Here is a 16,744-nt window from a genome sequence, read left to right as displayed (position 1 = left end):
TTTGTAATTTAAGGCATGGGTCCTAAGTTTTCTATATCTTTCTGGGTGGAGTAATTACAACTAGTGTATATGGAACATTGGGGTGATTGGAGAGATATAATTAATAAAGGTGCACCAGAAATAGTTGTACATCTTGTGGATGGAGAGATATAATTAATAAAGGTGCACCAGAAATAGTTTTAATTGCATCAATCCAGGATTACTAGTTTGGGAACAACTCAGCTGTTGTTGCCACCCCAGATATTTCCATTCAGAAGCTCAGCTTTCAATTTACTAGTCCTCATCCTTGCCAATTGGACTACACCAGGGCATGTAATCCCAGTTCAATGAATAACCTATAAATTTACTAGAAAAAAGTGCCAAGGAAAATGGGTGGACGATAGAAAGCTCTAGAGAAGCTAAACTATCGTATGGGGAGTAATAGTGGATAAGTGAAAATTAGTCATAAGATTAACAATTTAGTTGACTTTGACGTTAGCTACGTAGTTTGGGTAATGAAACGTCTGCAAGAAAACAAGCTCAGATAATCACTCATCCGTCCCCCAACCCGAGTTCTTCGGCCACGTGGGCCGGGTTCACACGTTATGCGCTCACCCACCCAACCATCCCGTGCGCCGAGCCCAAACTCAAGCGCCCTTCGAGGGAAGGCTGAGGTAAAAAAAAAAAATAAATCCCTCCACGGCCTGAGGGGGGCCGGCTGGAAGAGTGGAGGGCGGCTTCCCGGCCTGAGGGAGCGCAGGAGGCCGCGGCTTTCCCGTCCCTCCCGGGGTATAACGACGGCTCGGTCGTGGAGGGCTTCGCTCCGGCCGCCTGATAGGAAAGCCTGGGCCGCGCGGCGCGGAGGAGGCGCCCCGGGGTGACGCTTCCCTGGGCCGGGATGGCGCGGGAGAAGCGCGGCTAGTCGCTGAGCGACGGCGGCGGCTCCGCAGCCGTTGACCCGGCGCGTGGGGTGTCTATCCCGACCTGAGAAAGGGATTTTTCTTCGGTCCCCGGCCGAGACGAACCTAACGAGGCTTCCCTCCTCAGGAGTAACGGCGGCGGAGGGTCCCCTTCGGAGGCACCATGACCTACCAGTGGAGCGCCGTGGCCGCCTTTCTCTACGGCGAAATCGCCTTGCTGCTCCTGCTCTGCCTACCGCTCGTCTCGCCCGTGAGGTAAACCGGGGCTGGCCAGGCCTGCTCTTACGAGGGAAATAAAGCCCTCGTGTAGTTTTTCTTAGAGGGAAATAAAAGTCCTCGTGCAGTTTTTCTGAGGGGGAAATAAAGTCCTCGTGCAGTTTTTCTGAGGGGGAAATAAAAACTATCATGCAGTTTTTATTTGGGGGAAACAAACCCATTTGTAGTTTTTCTGAGGAGGAAATAAAAGTCCCCATACATTTTTTATTCGGGAGGGGAGACGACGACAAACCCTTCATGTTTTTCTGCGGGTGAAATAAAAGTCCTCATGTAGTTTTTATTCCGGGGAAATAAACCCCTCATTTAGTTTTTCTTAGGGGGAAACAAGTTTTTATTCGGGGGAAATAAAGCTTTTCTTTGGGGGAAGTAAAAGTCCTCATGCCGTTTTTATTTGGGGTGAGGGAAATAAACCCCTCATATAGTTTTTATTGGGGGGGGGAGTAAAGCCCTTATAGTTTTTCTTAGGAGGAAATAAAACCTTCATGTAGTTTTTATTCTGAGGAAATTATGCCGTTTTCTTGGGGGAGAAATAAACCCCTCATGCTGTTTTTCTTCAGTGTAAATAAATCCCATGCAGTTCTTATTTTGAGGAAATAAACCCTTCATGCAGTTTTTCTCCCCCCCCCCCCCAAAAAAAGTACACAGGCTGGTTGACTTAATTGGGGTTAAGGAGAGAAGTGGTTTGTTTGCAGGGGCTTTTAAAATGGTGGTTTGATCATGGTCTGTTGTCTCGGGGTGGCTGGGGCTCCCTCGGCCCAGCTTTTAGCTTTTTTGCAAGCTCAAACAGGTACCTGGGGGCTCCTCAAAGCCATTGGGGAAATATACAGGTAGTCCTTGACTTACAACATAACTTTGTTTAGTGACCAAAGTTAGAACGGCACTGGGGGAAAAAGTGACCGTAAGTTCGCTCCAGCAAGGGCCCGCTTATAACTTTTTGCAAGCCCAAACAGGTGCCTGGAGACTCCCCAAAGCCATCAGGAAATATAGTTCTTCATATACTAGGTAGTCCTCGACTTATGACCACCATGAAGTTCAAAGTTTCTATTACTAAGCGAGACTGTTGTTAACTGAGTTTTGCCCCATTTAACAGCTTGTTTAGAGAATCACTGCAGTTGTTAAAGTGAGCCCAAAATTTCTGTCGCTAAGTGAGACAGTTGTTAAGCAAATTTTGCCCTGTTTTACGACCTTCCTTGCCACCGTTAAGTGAATTTCTGCTGTTGTTAAATTAGTAACACTGTTGTTAAGTGAAGCTGTCTTCCCCGTTTACTTTGCTTGTCAGAAGGTCAGAAAAGGGGGAGTCCCTGGGATACTGCAATCATTGTAAATATGAGTCGTTGCCAAGTATCTGAAGTTTAACCACGTGACCATGGGGATGCTGCAACCGTCATATGTGTGAAAAACCCTCATAAGTCACTTTTTTCAGTGCTGTTATAGCTTCAAATGGTCACTAAATGAATTGTTGTAAGTTGAGGAGTACATGTAACTGGGTTGTTAAGTGTATCTGGCTTCCCTGTTGACTTTGCTTGTTGGAAGGTTTCAAAAGGGGATTACGTGACCCTGGGACTTTGCAACAGTCATAAATACAAGTCAGTTGCCAAGTAGCCTTGAGTTTTGGTCACGTAACCATGGGGATGCTGCAGTTGTCAAAAGCAAATGCTTATAAGTCAGGGACTTCCTGTAGTGACCCTACACAAATATTGCACATGCTTTTTTTGTCTTTTGTCTTTTCTTCCTATTTTTGAAATGTTTCAGGAGGACAAAGCTTGATGAGTTTGCAGGTAGTCCTCGACTTATCACCATTCATTCAACTGTAGTTGTAAGTCAAGGACTACTTGTAGAGGCCCTTCATGAATAATGCACATGCTTTTTTTTGTCTTTTGTGTTTCCTTCATACCTATTTTAAAAACATTTCTGGACACCAAACCTTAATATGTAATTTATATTTGGTAATCGGGCCACTTACAATCTTTGTTCCGTTTGCAATATACAGAAACATCCAAATGTATTTTAGGGGCAAAATCAATTGAAAAATGATTGCATGAATTGGTCACCCTTGATTTCCAACTGAATTTTGCTCTGGCTAACATACACACATACACTACATATACACACAAGCACACTTCCCTGTTTCTAAGATTAAAGATGATCTTCCTCTGAAAGAACTTCCCCTCTCCTAACAAATAAGTTGTCAACAGTTTGTCCTTTGCATCTTTTGCAGTTCTTACATCTCTGCAAAGTCAGCTTGGGCATAAATTAGTTACTATATTTTATGGTTATTTAGAGACCCCATTGATACTGGAGCTATGACCTATGTACCTTATGGAAGTAGAAATGCTCTCATTTAAACTCTACATTATAACAGCTATTTTGGGCAGTATAGGAAGTACTCAACTTACAATAGTTCATTTAATGACTGTTTGAAGTTACAGTGTCATGAAAAAAGTGACATGACCATTTTCACACTTAAGACTCTTGCAGCATCCCCATAGTCATGTGATCAATATTAGAATGCTTGGCAATTGACTAATAATTATGACAGTTACAATGTCCTAGGGTCATGATCCCCTTTTGCGACCTGACAAGAAAAGTCAATGAGGGAAGCCATATTCACTTTACAACTGTGTTACTACTAACTTAACTGCAGTGATTCACTTAACAACTGTGACAAGAGAGGTCGCAAAATGGAGCAAGGTTGACTTAACAGCTGTCTCACTTAGCAACATAAATTTTGGGCTCAATTGTCATACATTGAGGACTATCTGTACAATTTATTTGTGGTAGTTTCTGCTAGTTTTTAAGCAGAATAGGTCAAAATGCAGGTGTCTGCCTTATACATTTTACAAAGCTAAATATGACTGATTTAACCCAAATATTTTCCCAGCTGGCTTAATGTCTCGCTTAACAACATAAGTTTTGGACTCGATTGTGGTCATAAGTCGAGGACTACCTGTATTGGCAAGTGCTTGAAAACTAAATTGGATAATTTTGTGCATTATTTAAGATGCTTCCCTAATGGAGCATTCATAGATTGATTTTTTTGAAATTTGTTTCTTTTATAGATGGAATAAGATTTTTATGATCTCTGTATGGAATAAAATTGCAAGCTATTGGAACAAGACATTCCTTACTATTATAATTATATTAATTGTTTTATTTCTTGGTAAGTAGAAAATCAATTTTTGCATGTGGCTATTAATATGAATAGGATGTGAAAGCAAAATTATTGGAGATTGTATGTACTACTTAATGATTGATTTTGTTGCAGATGAGGCAATATATCTTACAAAATCAATTGAACAAGAGGCAAGTGATGTTTTCTCATTATCTGATAGTAAAACTTAAATAAGATTGGCATAAAACATCTACTGAAATATTTATGGCAAGAAGTGTTTTTTAAAGGATCAGCAGATGGCACTCTTTTTTTCTACCGTACAGTAGTTACTTTTGAATTTTTATGAGAAAAACGGCCAGAAAGTTTCTGGAGATTTCTTTAGGACAATTTTTCTCCATGTAGTGGTTGCTAGAAATTTGGGTTGCAAGTCTCATCAGATGCTAACAGCATTTTGGGAGCTAGGATTAAGATAGGCATTGTCCATAATACTTGGAGAGCATCAGGTTGGGAAAAGCTGCTTTTGAGGACTGTACAAAACTTTCTTTTGCTAACTGCTTTATTTTTGTTTAAAGACCATTTTAAAATTATTGCTAAATATTATATTGCTTTTATTTCAGTTATGATGTTGGGTACATTTCATTGCTTGTGTGTGTGTGTGTGTATATATGTGTTTGTTTGTTTCCGGCAATGTGTGAAAAGCTGGCATTGTTATAGCATGCCTAGGAAATCTATAGAATGCCTGATGTTTTTAGGCCCAAGTATGAAATGTCTATGGTATGTTATTTTAATACTCTATATACTCTCCCTAGGCATTATATAAAATACATAAACCTTACGCACAATGACAAGAACTACAGTATCTAGGCAAAGTATGAAAAGAGAGTCACAAAAAGGGTTACAATTAACCCTTTATTGAAAAAACATATATGAAAATCAAAAAAGAAATGCAAAATTAAGTACAGGACTTTATTTACTGAAGAAGACCAATATTGGCCTACGTGTTATAACAAGGAAGGCTAGAATGGCAGTTTAGTGGGAGTATTTTATGCTATGCCTGTTTGCCTTTTGGCATTGCATAGAATGCCTAGGAAATGTGTTTCATACTTTGACGTCCCATTGTTGCCATTCTATAGATTTCCTAGGCATTGTATAAAGTGTGAAGTTTCACACATTTTACCACGTTGATGGTAACGTGTGTGTGTGTGTGTGTGTAGTTCAATGGCTCAGCAATTAAAGATGCTGAGCTTGGAGAGCAGGTTCCAGACCCAAGTGCTGCACAGTGGGATGAGCTCCGGTTACTTGGTCCAGCTCCTGCCCACCTAGCAGTTCAAAAGCATGCAAATGCAAATAGATTAATAGGTACCACTTCAGTGGGGAGGTAACAACATTCTGTGCATCTTTAGTGTATAGCCATGTTGGCCACCTGACCACCGAAGCATCTTCGGACAACGCCTGTCTCAGGCAAGAAATGGAGATGAGCACATGCCGTTGTACTCAATTGGACAGGGAAATCTTTACCGATGGATGGACAGACGGACAGACAAACATATATATTGCCTTTATTACAAAAAATAATATATTTGAAGTACATAAGTATAAAGTTAACTAAATATTGAAATGTATAAAGAAGCTTATTTACTTTATATTTCATTTCAGTAGTTATTAATTTTAATGCATAAATATAAATCTTATTTTCTGAGGCCCGATAATTAAAATAGGGTATGGGTAGTATAGATCTATATTGAACTAGTAGATAACAAGAGGTAATAGAAAGCAGGTACAATTTATATATGTATGTATTTATGCTCTCAGATGCAGTAAGAGAAGTGAGGAAATACTCAACTGTTCAATTAAGTGAAGACAGCCCCCATTCGAGTCCCACCGCATTCGATCACATTCACATGAAACTTTTTAGATCACAACGAAATCTTTATATATCAGGATTTTCCCTCTTTCTTTGGCTGTAAGTATAAGAATGCCATGGGTCAACGTTTTCTAAAAACATAAAATATATGAATTGGATATAGTGAGAGTAAAATAAAAAACAGGAAATGTTCATGGATAAAACTAATGCATATTAATAAAATGGATTATATTAAAAGAAAATTGTTCTTGACTTTTAGCTTTAAAAAAATCCTCTTAGAATAATACTGTTCTGTTTCAAAAGGCAGTGATAGAACAATTGATTAGAAAGACTGCTCATGCTATATTTAGTTTCTCTGTGTTTGGAAGACTTGCCGTTAAATTTCTGAAAGGAAATAAATTATCATGCTGCTTTCAAGTAAATAATTCTCCAGGGATTTCCATATATTGGACTGTCCAATATAAAGCATCTGAGATGTGTAAGTAAGAGACACAGGCAAGGAATGCAGTTTTTACTGTATTTTATCCTTCAGTCCACATTCTTTAATATACTGGATTTTATGGATTGAGCATCCTTTGAATTCAACAGCGATTTTATCTATTCAGGTAATCTTTGACTTAACAACAGTTCATTTAATGACCAAAGTTACAAAAGCACTGGGAAAAGTGACTTAGCGACCATTTTTCACACTTTATGACCATTGCAGCCTCCCCGTGGTCATGTAACCAAAATTCGGATGTTTGGCAACTGACATTTATGACAGTTTCAGTGTCTCAGGTCATGTGAACATCTTTTGCCACCTTCTGACAAAGTCTTTCAGTATGTGAGGGGCTTCCACAAAGAAGCGGGGTCAGCTTCCGTTCCAAAGCATCAGAAGGCAAGATAAGAAACAATGGATGGATATTAATCAAGGAGAGAAGCAACCTTTAAGAAGAAACTTCCTGACAGTGAGAACAATCAGTGGAACAACTTGCCTCCAGAAGTTGTGAATGCTCCGACACTGGAGGTTTTTAAGAAGAGATTGGGCAGCCATTTGTCTAAAATGGTATAGGGTCTCTTGCTTGAGCAGGGGATTTGACTAGAAGACCTTCAAGGCCCCTTCCTGCTCTTTTCTGATTGATTGAAGTCAAGGGGGAAGCCAGATTCACTTAACCGTTTTACTAACTTAATAACTGCAGGGATTCACTTAACAACTGTAGCAAGAAAGGTCATAAAATGGGATAAAATTCATTTTAAAATTCTGTTGCTTAGCAACAGAAATTTTGTGCTCAATTGTGGTTGTAAGTCAAGGCCTACCCTACCCCATATTTACATCTCCTAGTTATGGATCAAACTTGTTCAGAATTTGGTGCATAGGCCAAAGCCAAAATTGAAAGTATTAAAAATTTAAAAATTCAGTCTAAATTTAATGGCAAATGCATTGTAATTCATCAGGAAGTTTCTCTAAAGTTGCAACAAATAATTTCTGGAGTATTTGAACAATTCGGGATACTGCACAGCTTTTCCTTTGTTTTTTATTAGAAAGTTGTCAAAATGATTATCAGTTGATGCTTTGCCTGTGCTGATGAATCAGTTGTTTTTTGTTTTGTTTTGTTTTCCACAGTGTATTGAGACGTCTTGTTTCCCTTATCACTATCTTGGCAAAAGAGATGGAAATGGAGAATATTCTGAAAATAGAAGTGGCAAACAGCAATGAAGTTGCCCGGAAATGCTTAGAAGAAAATGAAAAATTGCAACTGGTATGTTTCCTGGCTCACCAGTTTCATTTTTGTTTTTTATTTCAGTTTTATTCCTGTATTAATTGCCCTTCTCTTTGTCATGGTCTGTGTTTCTTATGTTTCTTAGGAGATGTCACAAGACATAATAGCACTTAGAACAATAGCACTTAGACTTCTATACTGCATCTTAGTGCTTTACAGCCCTCTTAAGTGGTTTACAGAGTCAACCTATTGCCCACAACAATCTGGGTCCTCATTTTACAGATCTCGAAGGGTGGAAGGCTGAGTCAACCTTTGAGCAGGTCAGGATCAAACTCCTGGCTTTGAGCAGAGTTTGTCTGCAATACTGCATTCTAACCACTGTGCCATCACAGCCATGTCTGTTTTTAAAGGACCTCCATCCTTTAGTAAAAAGACTTGCCATAAATTAATACCAATGAGAAAATAGCCATAGCACTAAGACCACTTCAACCGTCTCTAAGCAATTTACATAGTCACCACGTTGCCCCCAACAATCTCGACCCTCACTTTACTGACCTTGGAGGATGGATATTCAAAATTAGCATAGAAATCAAAATGAAAATCAAAATTAGACATTTATGCAATGTGCCAGCATTGGCTAAAGGCATTACCTCCAGTGTTACAGTTTGGTTAATAAGCTTGGTGGAGTGAATTACTTAATCTAAAGGCATCTTCAAGGTAAACCAAGTGCCTTCCCCAGCTGTCCCACCAAATGTGAATAGGGGCAGGATTATGCAAAACGTGAAACAAAAGAGAATTGATTTTTTTTTTCTCCTCTTGGCAGTTATTGAAGGAAATTAAACATTCTTCCGGTGAACATTTGTCTGTGGTAGCAAATGAGAAGCTAACCGTAGAAGTGGAACAGTTAAAAACAGCATTGAAGGCAACTTCAGAAGGTATTTTTTTTTAAATGTTCTATTGCTCAAGTACATATACTTTGCATAGAATGACAGATGCAAAACATTTTGTTCCCTGCCATGTAGGGTGCAAAATACACTTGCTCCCTCCGATGGAGCAAATAGGTTGCTACCTGCTTCTGTTATTTTAACCAGGATATGCACAGCTATAGCTAAAAGAAGGATTGTAGCAGGCCTTTAGTGTGGGTGAGTAAAGCCCCCTTGGTTTGTGTAGGTGTGGTTCTTTTTTTCATTCCAGTCCTGTTCCTGTCATCTTGCTATCTTTTACAGGCAGACATCAAACTTTCATTGAATGGCTGTTTGAAGTAATGACAGTGATGAACGAATGGTGGTTACCATTGATCCTTGGTGTCCTGGCTGTCCCAGTATCCACCCGGTCACATGATTACAATCTGGGAACTTGGCAACCTGCTCACACTTAAAACCAGTTACAGTGCCCCATGATCATGTAATCACCATTTGCTCCTTTCCCTGCTAGCTTCTCCAGAAAGTCAATGGGGATGGTGGCAGGGAAGGTCAAAAGTCATTAGGGTAAATCTCCCTGACCCACTTACCCAGCTCCTTTGCGCTTGCACCACACCAACTACTTGTGCAACCCTGAACACCTTCCCCTCCCCAAGCCTTGCCATCCTGGCCACTTGCACAACCCCACCCTGAGCCCTGTCTTACTTCCCTAGCAATCTCCCTGAGCCTCGCACTTCTCTGCAACTTGCACATCCCCGAGCATCCTTCCCAAGCCTTGTCACATCACTCTTGTGCATTCCCACATACCCCCCCACAAGCCTTCCCATGCCCCTTTGTGGACCCTCATGCACCTTTCTTGAACCTCACCACACCTCCCTGCCACTTAAACACTGCTGTGCATCCTCCCCGAGACTCACTTAGCCACTCTCACACATCCTTATGTATCCTCCCTGAGACTTGCCACACTTTCTGCAAACCCCATTGCTCCCTCCTCCCGGGGGCAGGAACCACCCCAACCCTTGTTTCATTCATGCCACATTACTTCAGCCATCTGTGGCCCCCTATTCTCTCCTAACCCACCTAGCAGCTGCTACTTAACCTAACTATCAGCCTTCTTGCAAGCTGCTTCGGATTTGCAATTTCCTGCTGGCTTCCCCAAAGTAGTGGGAAACCGGCAGGAAGTTGCAAGGAGATCTAACAATGGCTGAGATTCAGTTAACGATGGCAAGTAGGATTGGAGAGATTACCGTTGCTGAGCGATGCACTTGTGATTTACAGCTGCATCACTTGGCAATGGAGATCCTGGTCCCAAGTTTTGTTGTAATTCGAGAATTCTTTCTGTGGTTTTTTTTAAATGCTTTTACTTGTGAGATACCCAGAGTCATTGGGATTCAGGTGGCATACATATATAATAAATAGATTTTGGCAAGTAGATAGAAGCCCTAAAATGTAATATTATAGTTTACTTCGCTGTTGAGATGTTAGAAGCTACTTCTCAATAAAGGACTGCAGAGCTGGTTACAGTTGTGTCATGAAAAAACTGCAAAACCAATAGTGCAGAATTATTGGGACATATTGATAAATTCTAAGATCAGGATCACATTCTGATATGATCTGTTTTGCAATCAATAGGATACTTAGATAGAAATTCTCTGTGTTTGCTTCAAGAGAATCAAAACCAAGGCTATGATAACACCGTTCTTTTATTAGCTTCCTTGTTCAACCTAGGTTTTCTTAATAAAATAGCACTGCGATACAGACAGATTTTTCCTGACTCTGCATGCTCTTTCTGGATCTAGCAAGATATATGAAACTTCTTTGATGTTTACTGGCTGAAATGAATAATATTGCTTGACCTTGTGAAGATCAGGAAGCTAAAATGTATTAAATCTTTTGCTACATAGAGAACATAATGTTTTCTGAAGGCAAACATCAATCTTCAAATTAAATCTCAAGACAGTTGTCAAAAGTCAGTATAACTATCAAATAGAATAAAGTCTTAAGCCGGTGGAGTTTTCCAAACATTAGCAAACACCAGCCAAGGAAACAAGAATCCTCTAAGAAGAATTGACTGTTTGAGCATTGAATGTGGAGCTAACTATGGCAAAATGTGATTGGAAAATGAAAGCTGGTTCCCCCCAAGATATCACTCTTTGTTGTAAATTAGGTTCTTGAGAAGTTTAGGCAAAGAGACATTTTTCCGTCAGCATTTTGTGACCCACTTTTAAATAGTAAAGATTGCAGGTTTGTTCTCTTGAGTTTAATTCTATAGATCTAATATCTATTCATTATCTAACTCTTCAGTAGTAGTATATTAGAACTGCATAGCAAAAAGCTGCCTGTGTGTGCTTGAAAAAATAAATTTCATAAGCAAAAATGTTACTATGGAAAAATAACTAAAACAGGATATGCAGTGTATAATGCCTTGAACTTGTGTGTGTATATATACACATATATACACATACATACATACATACATACATACATACATACATAATATTATATGACCCCCTTCAAATTCAGTTTGAATTTGATCGTTGAATATATCTCTCAATTTTCCTCTTTATCCAGGATGGAAATAATATAAACCATAAAATATGCAAAGTGTTACTGACAAGTATATGCATTAGAACTGCTTAGCACCCGTAATTATAATCATTTTCACAGACGTATATGTGCACGTGGAAACTTACAGAAGTTTTTATCATGCACCTCTGTATGTATAGAAAGATGATAAGATTTGGAACAAGGAAGGGAAAGTAAAGTTTACACAATGTTTGACAGCTCTTATAAACATACATGGCTTGTATACAAAATAAACATGATAAGAACATTGTTCTTGAGGTGAACTTCTTCCTATACAGTTTCCTTTGGTGGTTTAGATAGTTATGAAACAATTTTTTGTGAAACAAAAAATTTTTATAGTCAAAATCTGAAAATAATTTTAGAAAATTCAAAAGAAAATTATGCATAATGCCCTAAGTAAGTGCTATTTTTAGTTAGGCAGGTATCATATTTGAAATTAAAAGGTTTATTTTTCATCTTTGTAAATATTGAACAGCGTGATTAATTTAATCCTCTAAGACACAAAATGGTTAGATTAGAATGTATAATTGAAAAAGTAGTTTAAAATGAGGTTAAACTACAGATAGTTCACTTAGTGACTGTTCAAAGTTACAACAGCACTGAAAAAATTGACATTACCATTTTTCACACTTATGACCATTGCAGCATCCCCATGGTCATGTGATTTAAATTCAGATGCTTGACAACTGACTCACGTTTGTAACAGTTGCAGTTCTTGAGATCATGTGATCATTTTTTTGCAAACTTCTGACAGTCATTTGGAAAATAGATTCACTTAACTGTTACTAATTTAGCAACTGCAGTGATTCACTTAACAAATGTGGTGAGAAAAGTCATAAAATGGGGCAAAACTCAATAAATTTCTCACTTAGCAACATAAATTTGGGGCTCAATTGTGGTCGTAAGTTGAAGACTACCTGTATTGTGCGAGTCCCAAAAACAGACTGATGAAAAATCTTGACACATAACTCACCAGTTTTAAACTGTGGTTGAAAAGAAGAAAGTCTGGATAATTGAAGTGGCAGCATGAGAAGATAGTGGAATAGAAGACGAAGAATTGGAGAACATCACACAATTATCAAATACTGAAAATCAAAGCTGAAAGATTATAGCATTATGGGGCTGTTGTGGTCTCTGTAGTTATCTACACACCAGGTGCCACACAGCAAAAAAATTCAAATACTATTATCTGCACATTGATAAAATACCTTTGTCAATTACGAAAGGCCACATTGCCTGGATCTGTACAGACTCTCTTTAGCACAATAGAATAACATAAAAACATTACAGGCTCAAGTTTTTACTTTTACACACTTAATATGTACTAGCCATTCCTACAACAACAAATTTATCTAATCAGCAAAACCCAAAGTCAACATTTTGTTTTTCTCAAATCGAAACGGTTTTCAAGTAGAAATAAAATTGGATGTGTTCTTTTCTTGGATTACAACAGTTAATATAGTCATCTCTACTAATTCCATTAGTTTTCCCAGCTCTTCCTCCATTGTGGGATGAAATCCTAGGTTCTTGAAAAGAATTCAATGTATATGAAGGGCCAATACTTGTAGCTGTGACTTCACATTGTTGTGTATATAATAACAACAACAACAATAATAATACAAAACTATCAGTCAATTGCAAAATGCAATTTCAGTGGTTTGGTGGGTCTTGTGGCTGTTTGCTGGAAAAAAAGGTGGTAGAAATTCTATTCGAAATATTAACTTCATGCTCTCTATGGATCATTTTGCTTGGAAAAAGAGGAGCGCCAGTAATTTTTTTTAAAAAAATGTTTATTGCAGTATTAAAGCAATCAGGAAGCTGAGGCTACCTTCTGTGTAGTTCATAGGGATGCTAGCCCACTTCCAAATATAATGTTACTAGTCACAGCCCAAAGCTAAAGATTTTTTAACGCATTGAACTTTGACATTCTTCTACTGAGGAGACCTCACCCATCTTGCCACAAGTATATTTTTGTCAAAATAGAATAACAATGTAGTGAATGTGCAACTATCCCTAGCTATCTTGGTTATGTTTAGAGATAGCACTGTTTTTAGTTACAACCAAAAGGTTTTGCCTGTCCTCCTTAAAGCATATAGTAATTGTTACTGTAAGATCAAGTTATCAGAAAGAACTGTTTTGCAATCTAATACTATAGCATTTTCATTAACATAAAAAATTATATCGTAAATTGTAAAATTAATATCTTCCTGTGGCAAATTTTAAACTTACGTAATTAATATTTATTAACAGAAAATTGAATACAACAGATGTTTTCTTCCATAACCAAATAATGGACAAGTATATTAACAACAAAGCCTGGATAATTCATGTAAATTATATCATTTACATAAAATTATGTAATCTATTTAATCATGTGATTGCATGATTGATATAATTATGTCACTTCTATAATTGCACAATGATGCAGGTTAATGTAAACAAAGTCATTTATAGATTATTGGGTTTATCTTATATTCTCCTCCAGCTGGTCTACTAAACAAAGAGTGTGCTTTTTAAATAAGCCTGAAGAAATATGTCAATTGTGTATATAAATATATAAAAATTATACTCTTGTCTCCTCTCCATTTCTTTTTCTCAATCTGAAGCTACTTTTCCTATCCTTTATTTTCTATATGCAAAAGTTTTTCAGTTTTGTTTTCAATTGCTCTGACTTTTCAGGTAAAATGCATTATTTGTCAAATGTGCTTTGGAAGTATTCAAATTTCAGTTCATCCTTTGCCATCTGTCTAAAAGCCCTTGGCAGTTTCATTCTCATTTTAAAAATATAATTTCATTTTTGAGAATGGCATTCTTCAGTGGATAGAGGTTTTAATAAAAATGCAGTGGTATGTGATGAATAGGATCACGCCTATATCTTACAGCTCTCTTCAAAACAAGAAACGAAATTATTACTGCTAAGAAGCAGTCTGAAGAACTTAAAAAAGAATACGACCTCCTTGTAAAAGAACATGAAAAACTACAGGTAGGAGCCAGAGGCATCTCATTTGCTCAAGCAGAACTTTTAAAATTCAGACGTGTCTCATCCAAGACAACATTCATAAAGACATTTTTAATTCAATATACAGTACTCTTTCAGAATAATGGGAATTCCTTAATGTGTTTAGAACACTTGTTGGAATGAAGCTTATTTTCTTTTAAACAATTAACTTTATTAATATTTTAGTAACTTGGTATTCCTAGCATGGCAATGTAGTGGAGAAGGGGAAAAAAGGAAATTCTCAGATCTACTGAATTTGCTTTCTAAAAAAACACTTAGATTTAAAAAAATACTGAATTCAAAATACAGATGAAAAATGCTTCTTAGCAAATAGTTAAAACCCTTTTGAGATAGAGAAAATTCATCCATAGTGAATTTTCATCTTTGAATTATGATTTATGTGTTTAAGTCTTCATCAGATTTTATCTCAAATGCACAAGTTTTACTTTCCTTTGGTATGTATAACAAAGGAAATACACTAAACTCGGTGTATTATAGTGGCTCTTCTTCATCTGTGATTTTTTTCCTTGTGTGATTTTGCAATGAAAATTAACCATATAATAATTATACTATTTTTTCATATATCTGTTCGTCATTACAGCAACAAACAACGGGAGCCTGCAGTAAGAAAGATCTTTAAAGCAGAACAAGGATGTGCGCAGCAACCTGAATTGTTTGTTTGTTTGGTTTTTACTTTACAGGTATATATGGAAAAGCTTTTGAGTTTTTTTTTTAAAATAAATTTACTGCATTCATTGCTGAAATTACATAATTTAACAATTTCCTAGACATTTTAAATTTTGCAGCAATGTTTTTGCCAAATCTACGTTAGTCATACCAAAAAGTGCAGTGATTGCTTGTTACAAACTCTGTTTGGTTACAAAATACTGATGAGTTCATACAGTGGATTACTGTTCAAACACCACGTCTACATCTCTGGGTGCAAGGAACTATTCATAAGTTTACACCATTAAGTGGTACGTTGAATGCCAATATGTGTTATTTTTTTAATCCGACGAGGATATAAATCATTTTAAAGAATTCTTACTTGCTACTCTGAGATATTTTTTTTTTTAAAGGTTTAGATCCAAAGTATTGTCCTGATGTGGAAATTACTTTATATATTACTTCAAGCATAAGATTAAGATGAATTAAATCCTCTTTGCTAGAAATGATCAGGAACGTCATCAAATTTGATCAGTACAAGAATTAGCGTAGTGACGTTATCTAACCATACAGGTGAAATTAGACAATCGGTAGAAATAATGAAATTGGTTCAAAGCAGCCTGTCTGAGCCAGATGTTTTGAGACTACTGTTCTTAAAATAACCTGCTGATTTCCCCATTTGGGGAATTTCTGCCCAACCACATCTGGTGGATGTCATACCAGAGAAGGATTGTGTACTTTATTTTTATATATTGAAGGAGATCTATAAATTTAGTTCCAGTCTGTAATTTTTTTCACTTAACATTTGTTCAAGAGTTTGCATAGGTATTTGCCAGGATCTCATGTGCCAAGGTGGATAATGCTTTTGGAGGGGGGGAGAGGGGATTATCAGTGTTTACTAAGTTGCCTTTTCTGTGATTAATTGCACTGTTCTTATGCTGGGTTGGATTCCAACATGTTTTTCCAGAGGATGCAAACAGAGGTTTTAGGTAAAAAGAGGGGCTCTTCTGAGGAAGTTCCAGAAGTTCTCTTAACCGTCCTGAGCAACTTTACAAAGATAATTTGCAAGCGATGAAAATTGTTTTACCATTTGCTTCTGCTATCACAGGGAAACGCTGCTGAATACAAACCTGAAGGCAGCTTACTGCTTTCATTATTCCCATTTGAAAGGGTTGCCTTTTCCACATTTGTGTCACTATTTTACTTGAATGTTTGTTTCTTAATAAAGAGATGTTTAAACTTTGTTTGGTCTTCATAAAGGAACAATTCTTGTAACTCGGACATAACTATATGAGAAATGAGTTGGACAAAATTGGTTGGATGCAGGGGTTCAAGACTACATTTGCCTGGAATAAACTTGCATCAAAAATTGAAATAATTTATTTTAAAGTAAAGCAAATATTTACAGTTTATAGGCTTATAAGAACCTATATTCTGAGTCTATATTCTATTCTGAGACTCCAAAGCATTGAATTTGATTCCCGCTTACCTGTGCAATTCATAGTAGTTGCAATCACTTCATCTCACTGTCTTAGAGGATCTTGACTCAGTCAGAAACAACGTTTTTAAGAAATGGAAGGTTGTATAATGAAGGCATTTTAAAAACTCTTTTACAGATTACATTTTATGGTAACCCTTACTGAATATTGATACGATGTGCTGTAAGGGAACAGACTGAAAGGGATGGAAAAAAAAATACTAATTGAGAATATACAATTGGTAG

General features: G+C 37.3%; 1 protein-coding gene across 2 annotated transcripts; it reads left to right on the top strand.

Annotated features, from left to right (window-relative positions):
• Nucleotides 1-589: 589 nt before the first annotated feature.
• BCAP29 (B cell receptor associated protein 29) lies at nt 590-16,265 on the top strand. Of its 2 annotated transcripts, none has more exons than XM_087967813.1 (8): nt 590-653; nt 1,027-1,154; nt 4,235-4,335; nt 6,100-6,250; nt 7,755-7,890; nt 8,675-8,786; nt 14,240-14,340; nt 14,957-16,265. In XM_087967813.1, exons 2-8 carry the CDS (start codon nt 1,063-1,065, stop codon nt 14,993-14,995), a joined length of 732 nt encoding a protein of 243 aa, XP_087823939.1. In that variant the 5' UTR covers nt 590-653; nt 1,027-1,062; the 3' UTR covers nt 14,996-16,265. The 2 variants fall into 2 exon arrangements, with proteins under 2 accessions (XP_087823939.1, XP_087823938.1); XM_087967812.1 differs by lacking the exon at nt 590-653 and adding an exon at nt 686-768.
• The last annotated feature ends 479 nt before the right edge of the window (nt 16,266-16,744 follow it).

Source organism: Notechis scutatus, chromosome 6 (assembly GCF_049901735.1).
Source record: "Notechis scutatus isolate UNSWTSFEM ecotype Mainland chromosome 6, rNotScu1.2, whole genome shotgun sequence".
In the NCBI taxonomy this organism is placed as follows: domain Eukaryota; kingdom Metazoa; phylum Chordata; class Lepidosauria; order Squamata; family Elapidae; genus Notechis; species Notechis scutatus.
The sequence above is the reverse complement of the archived record's forward strand: the minus strand, read 5'-3'. Positions and strand labels throughout refer to the sequence as shown.

What these genes read in the sequence shown, in the direction of transcription:
- BCAP29 (XM_087967813.1), top strand. Translation starts at nt 1,063, where the DNA reads ATGACCTACCAGTGGAGCGCCGTGGCCGCCTTTCTCTACGGCGAAATC. An exon ending in TTTTCCCTCTTTCTTTGGCT is followed by an intron (nt 6,251 to 7,754) that starts GTAAGTATAAGA and finishes TGTTTTCCACAG; the next exon opens with TGTATTGAGACGTCTTGTTT. An exon ending in ATTGAAGGCAACTTCAGAAG is followed by an intron (nt 8,787 to 14,239) that starts GTATTTTTTTTT and finishes TATATCTTACAG; the next exon opens with CTCTCTTCAAAACAAGAAAC.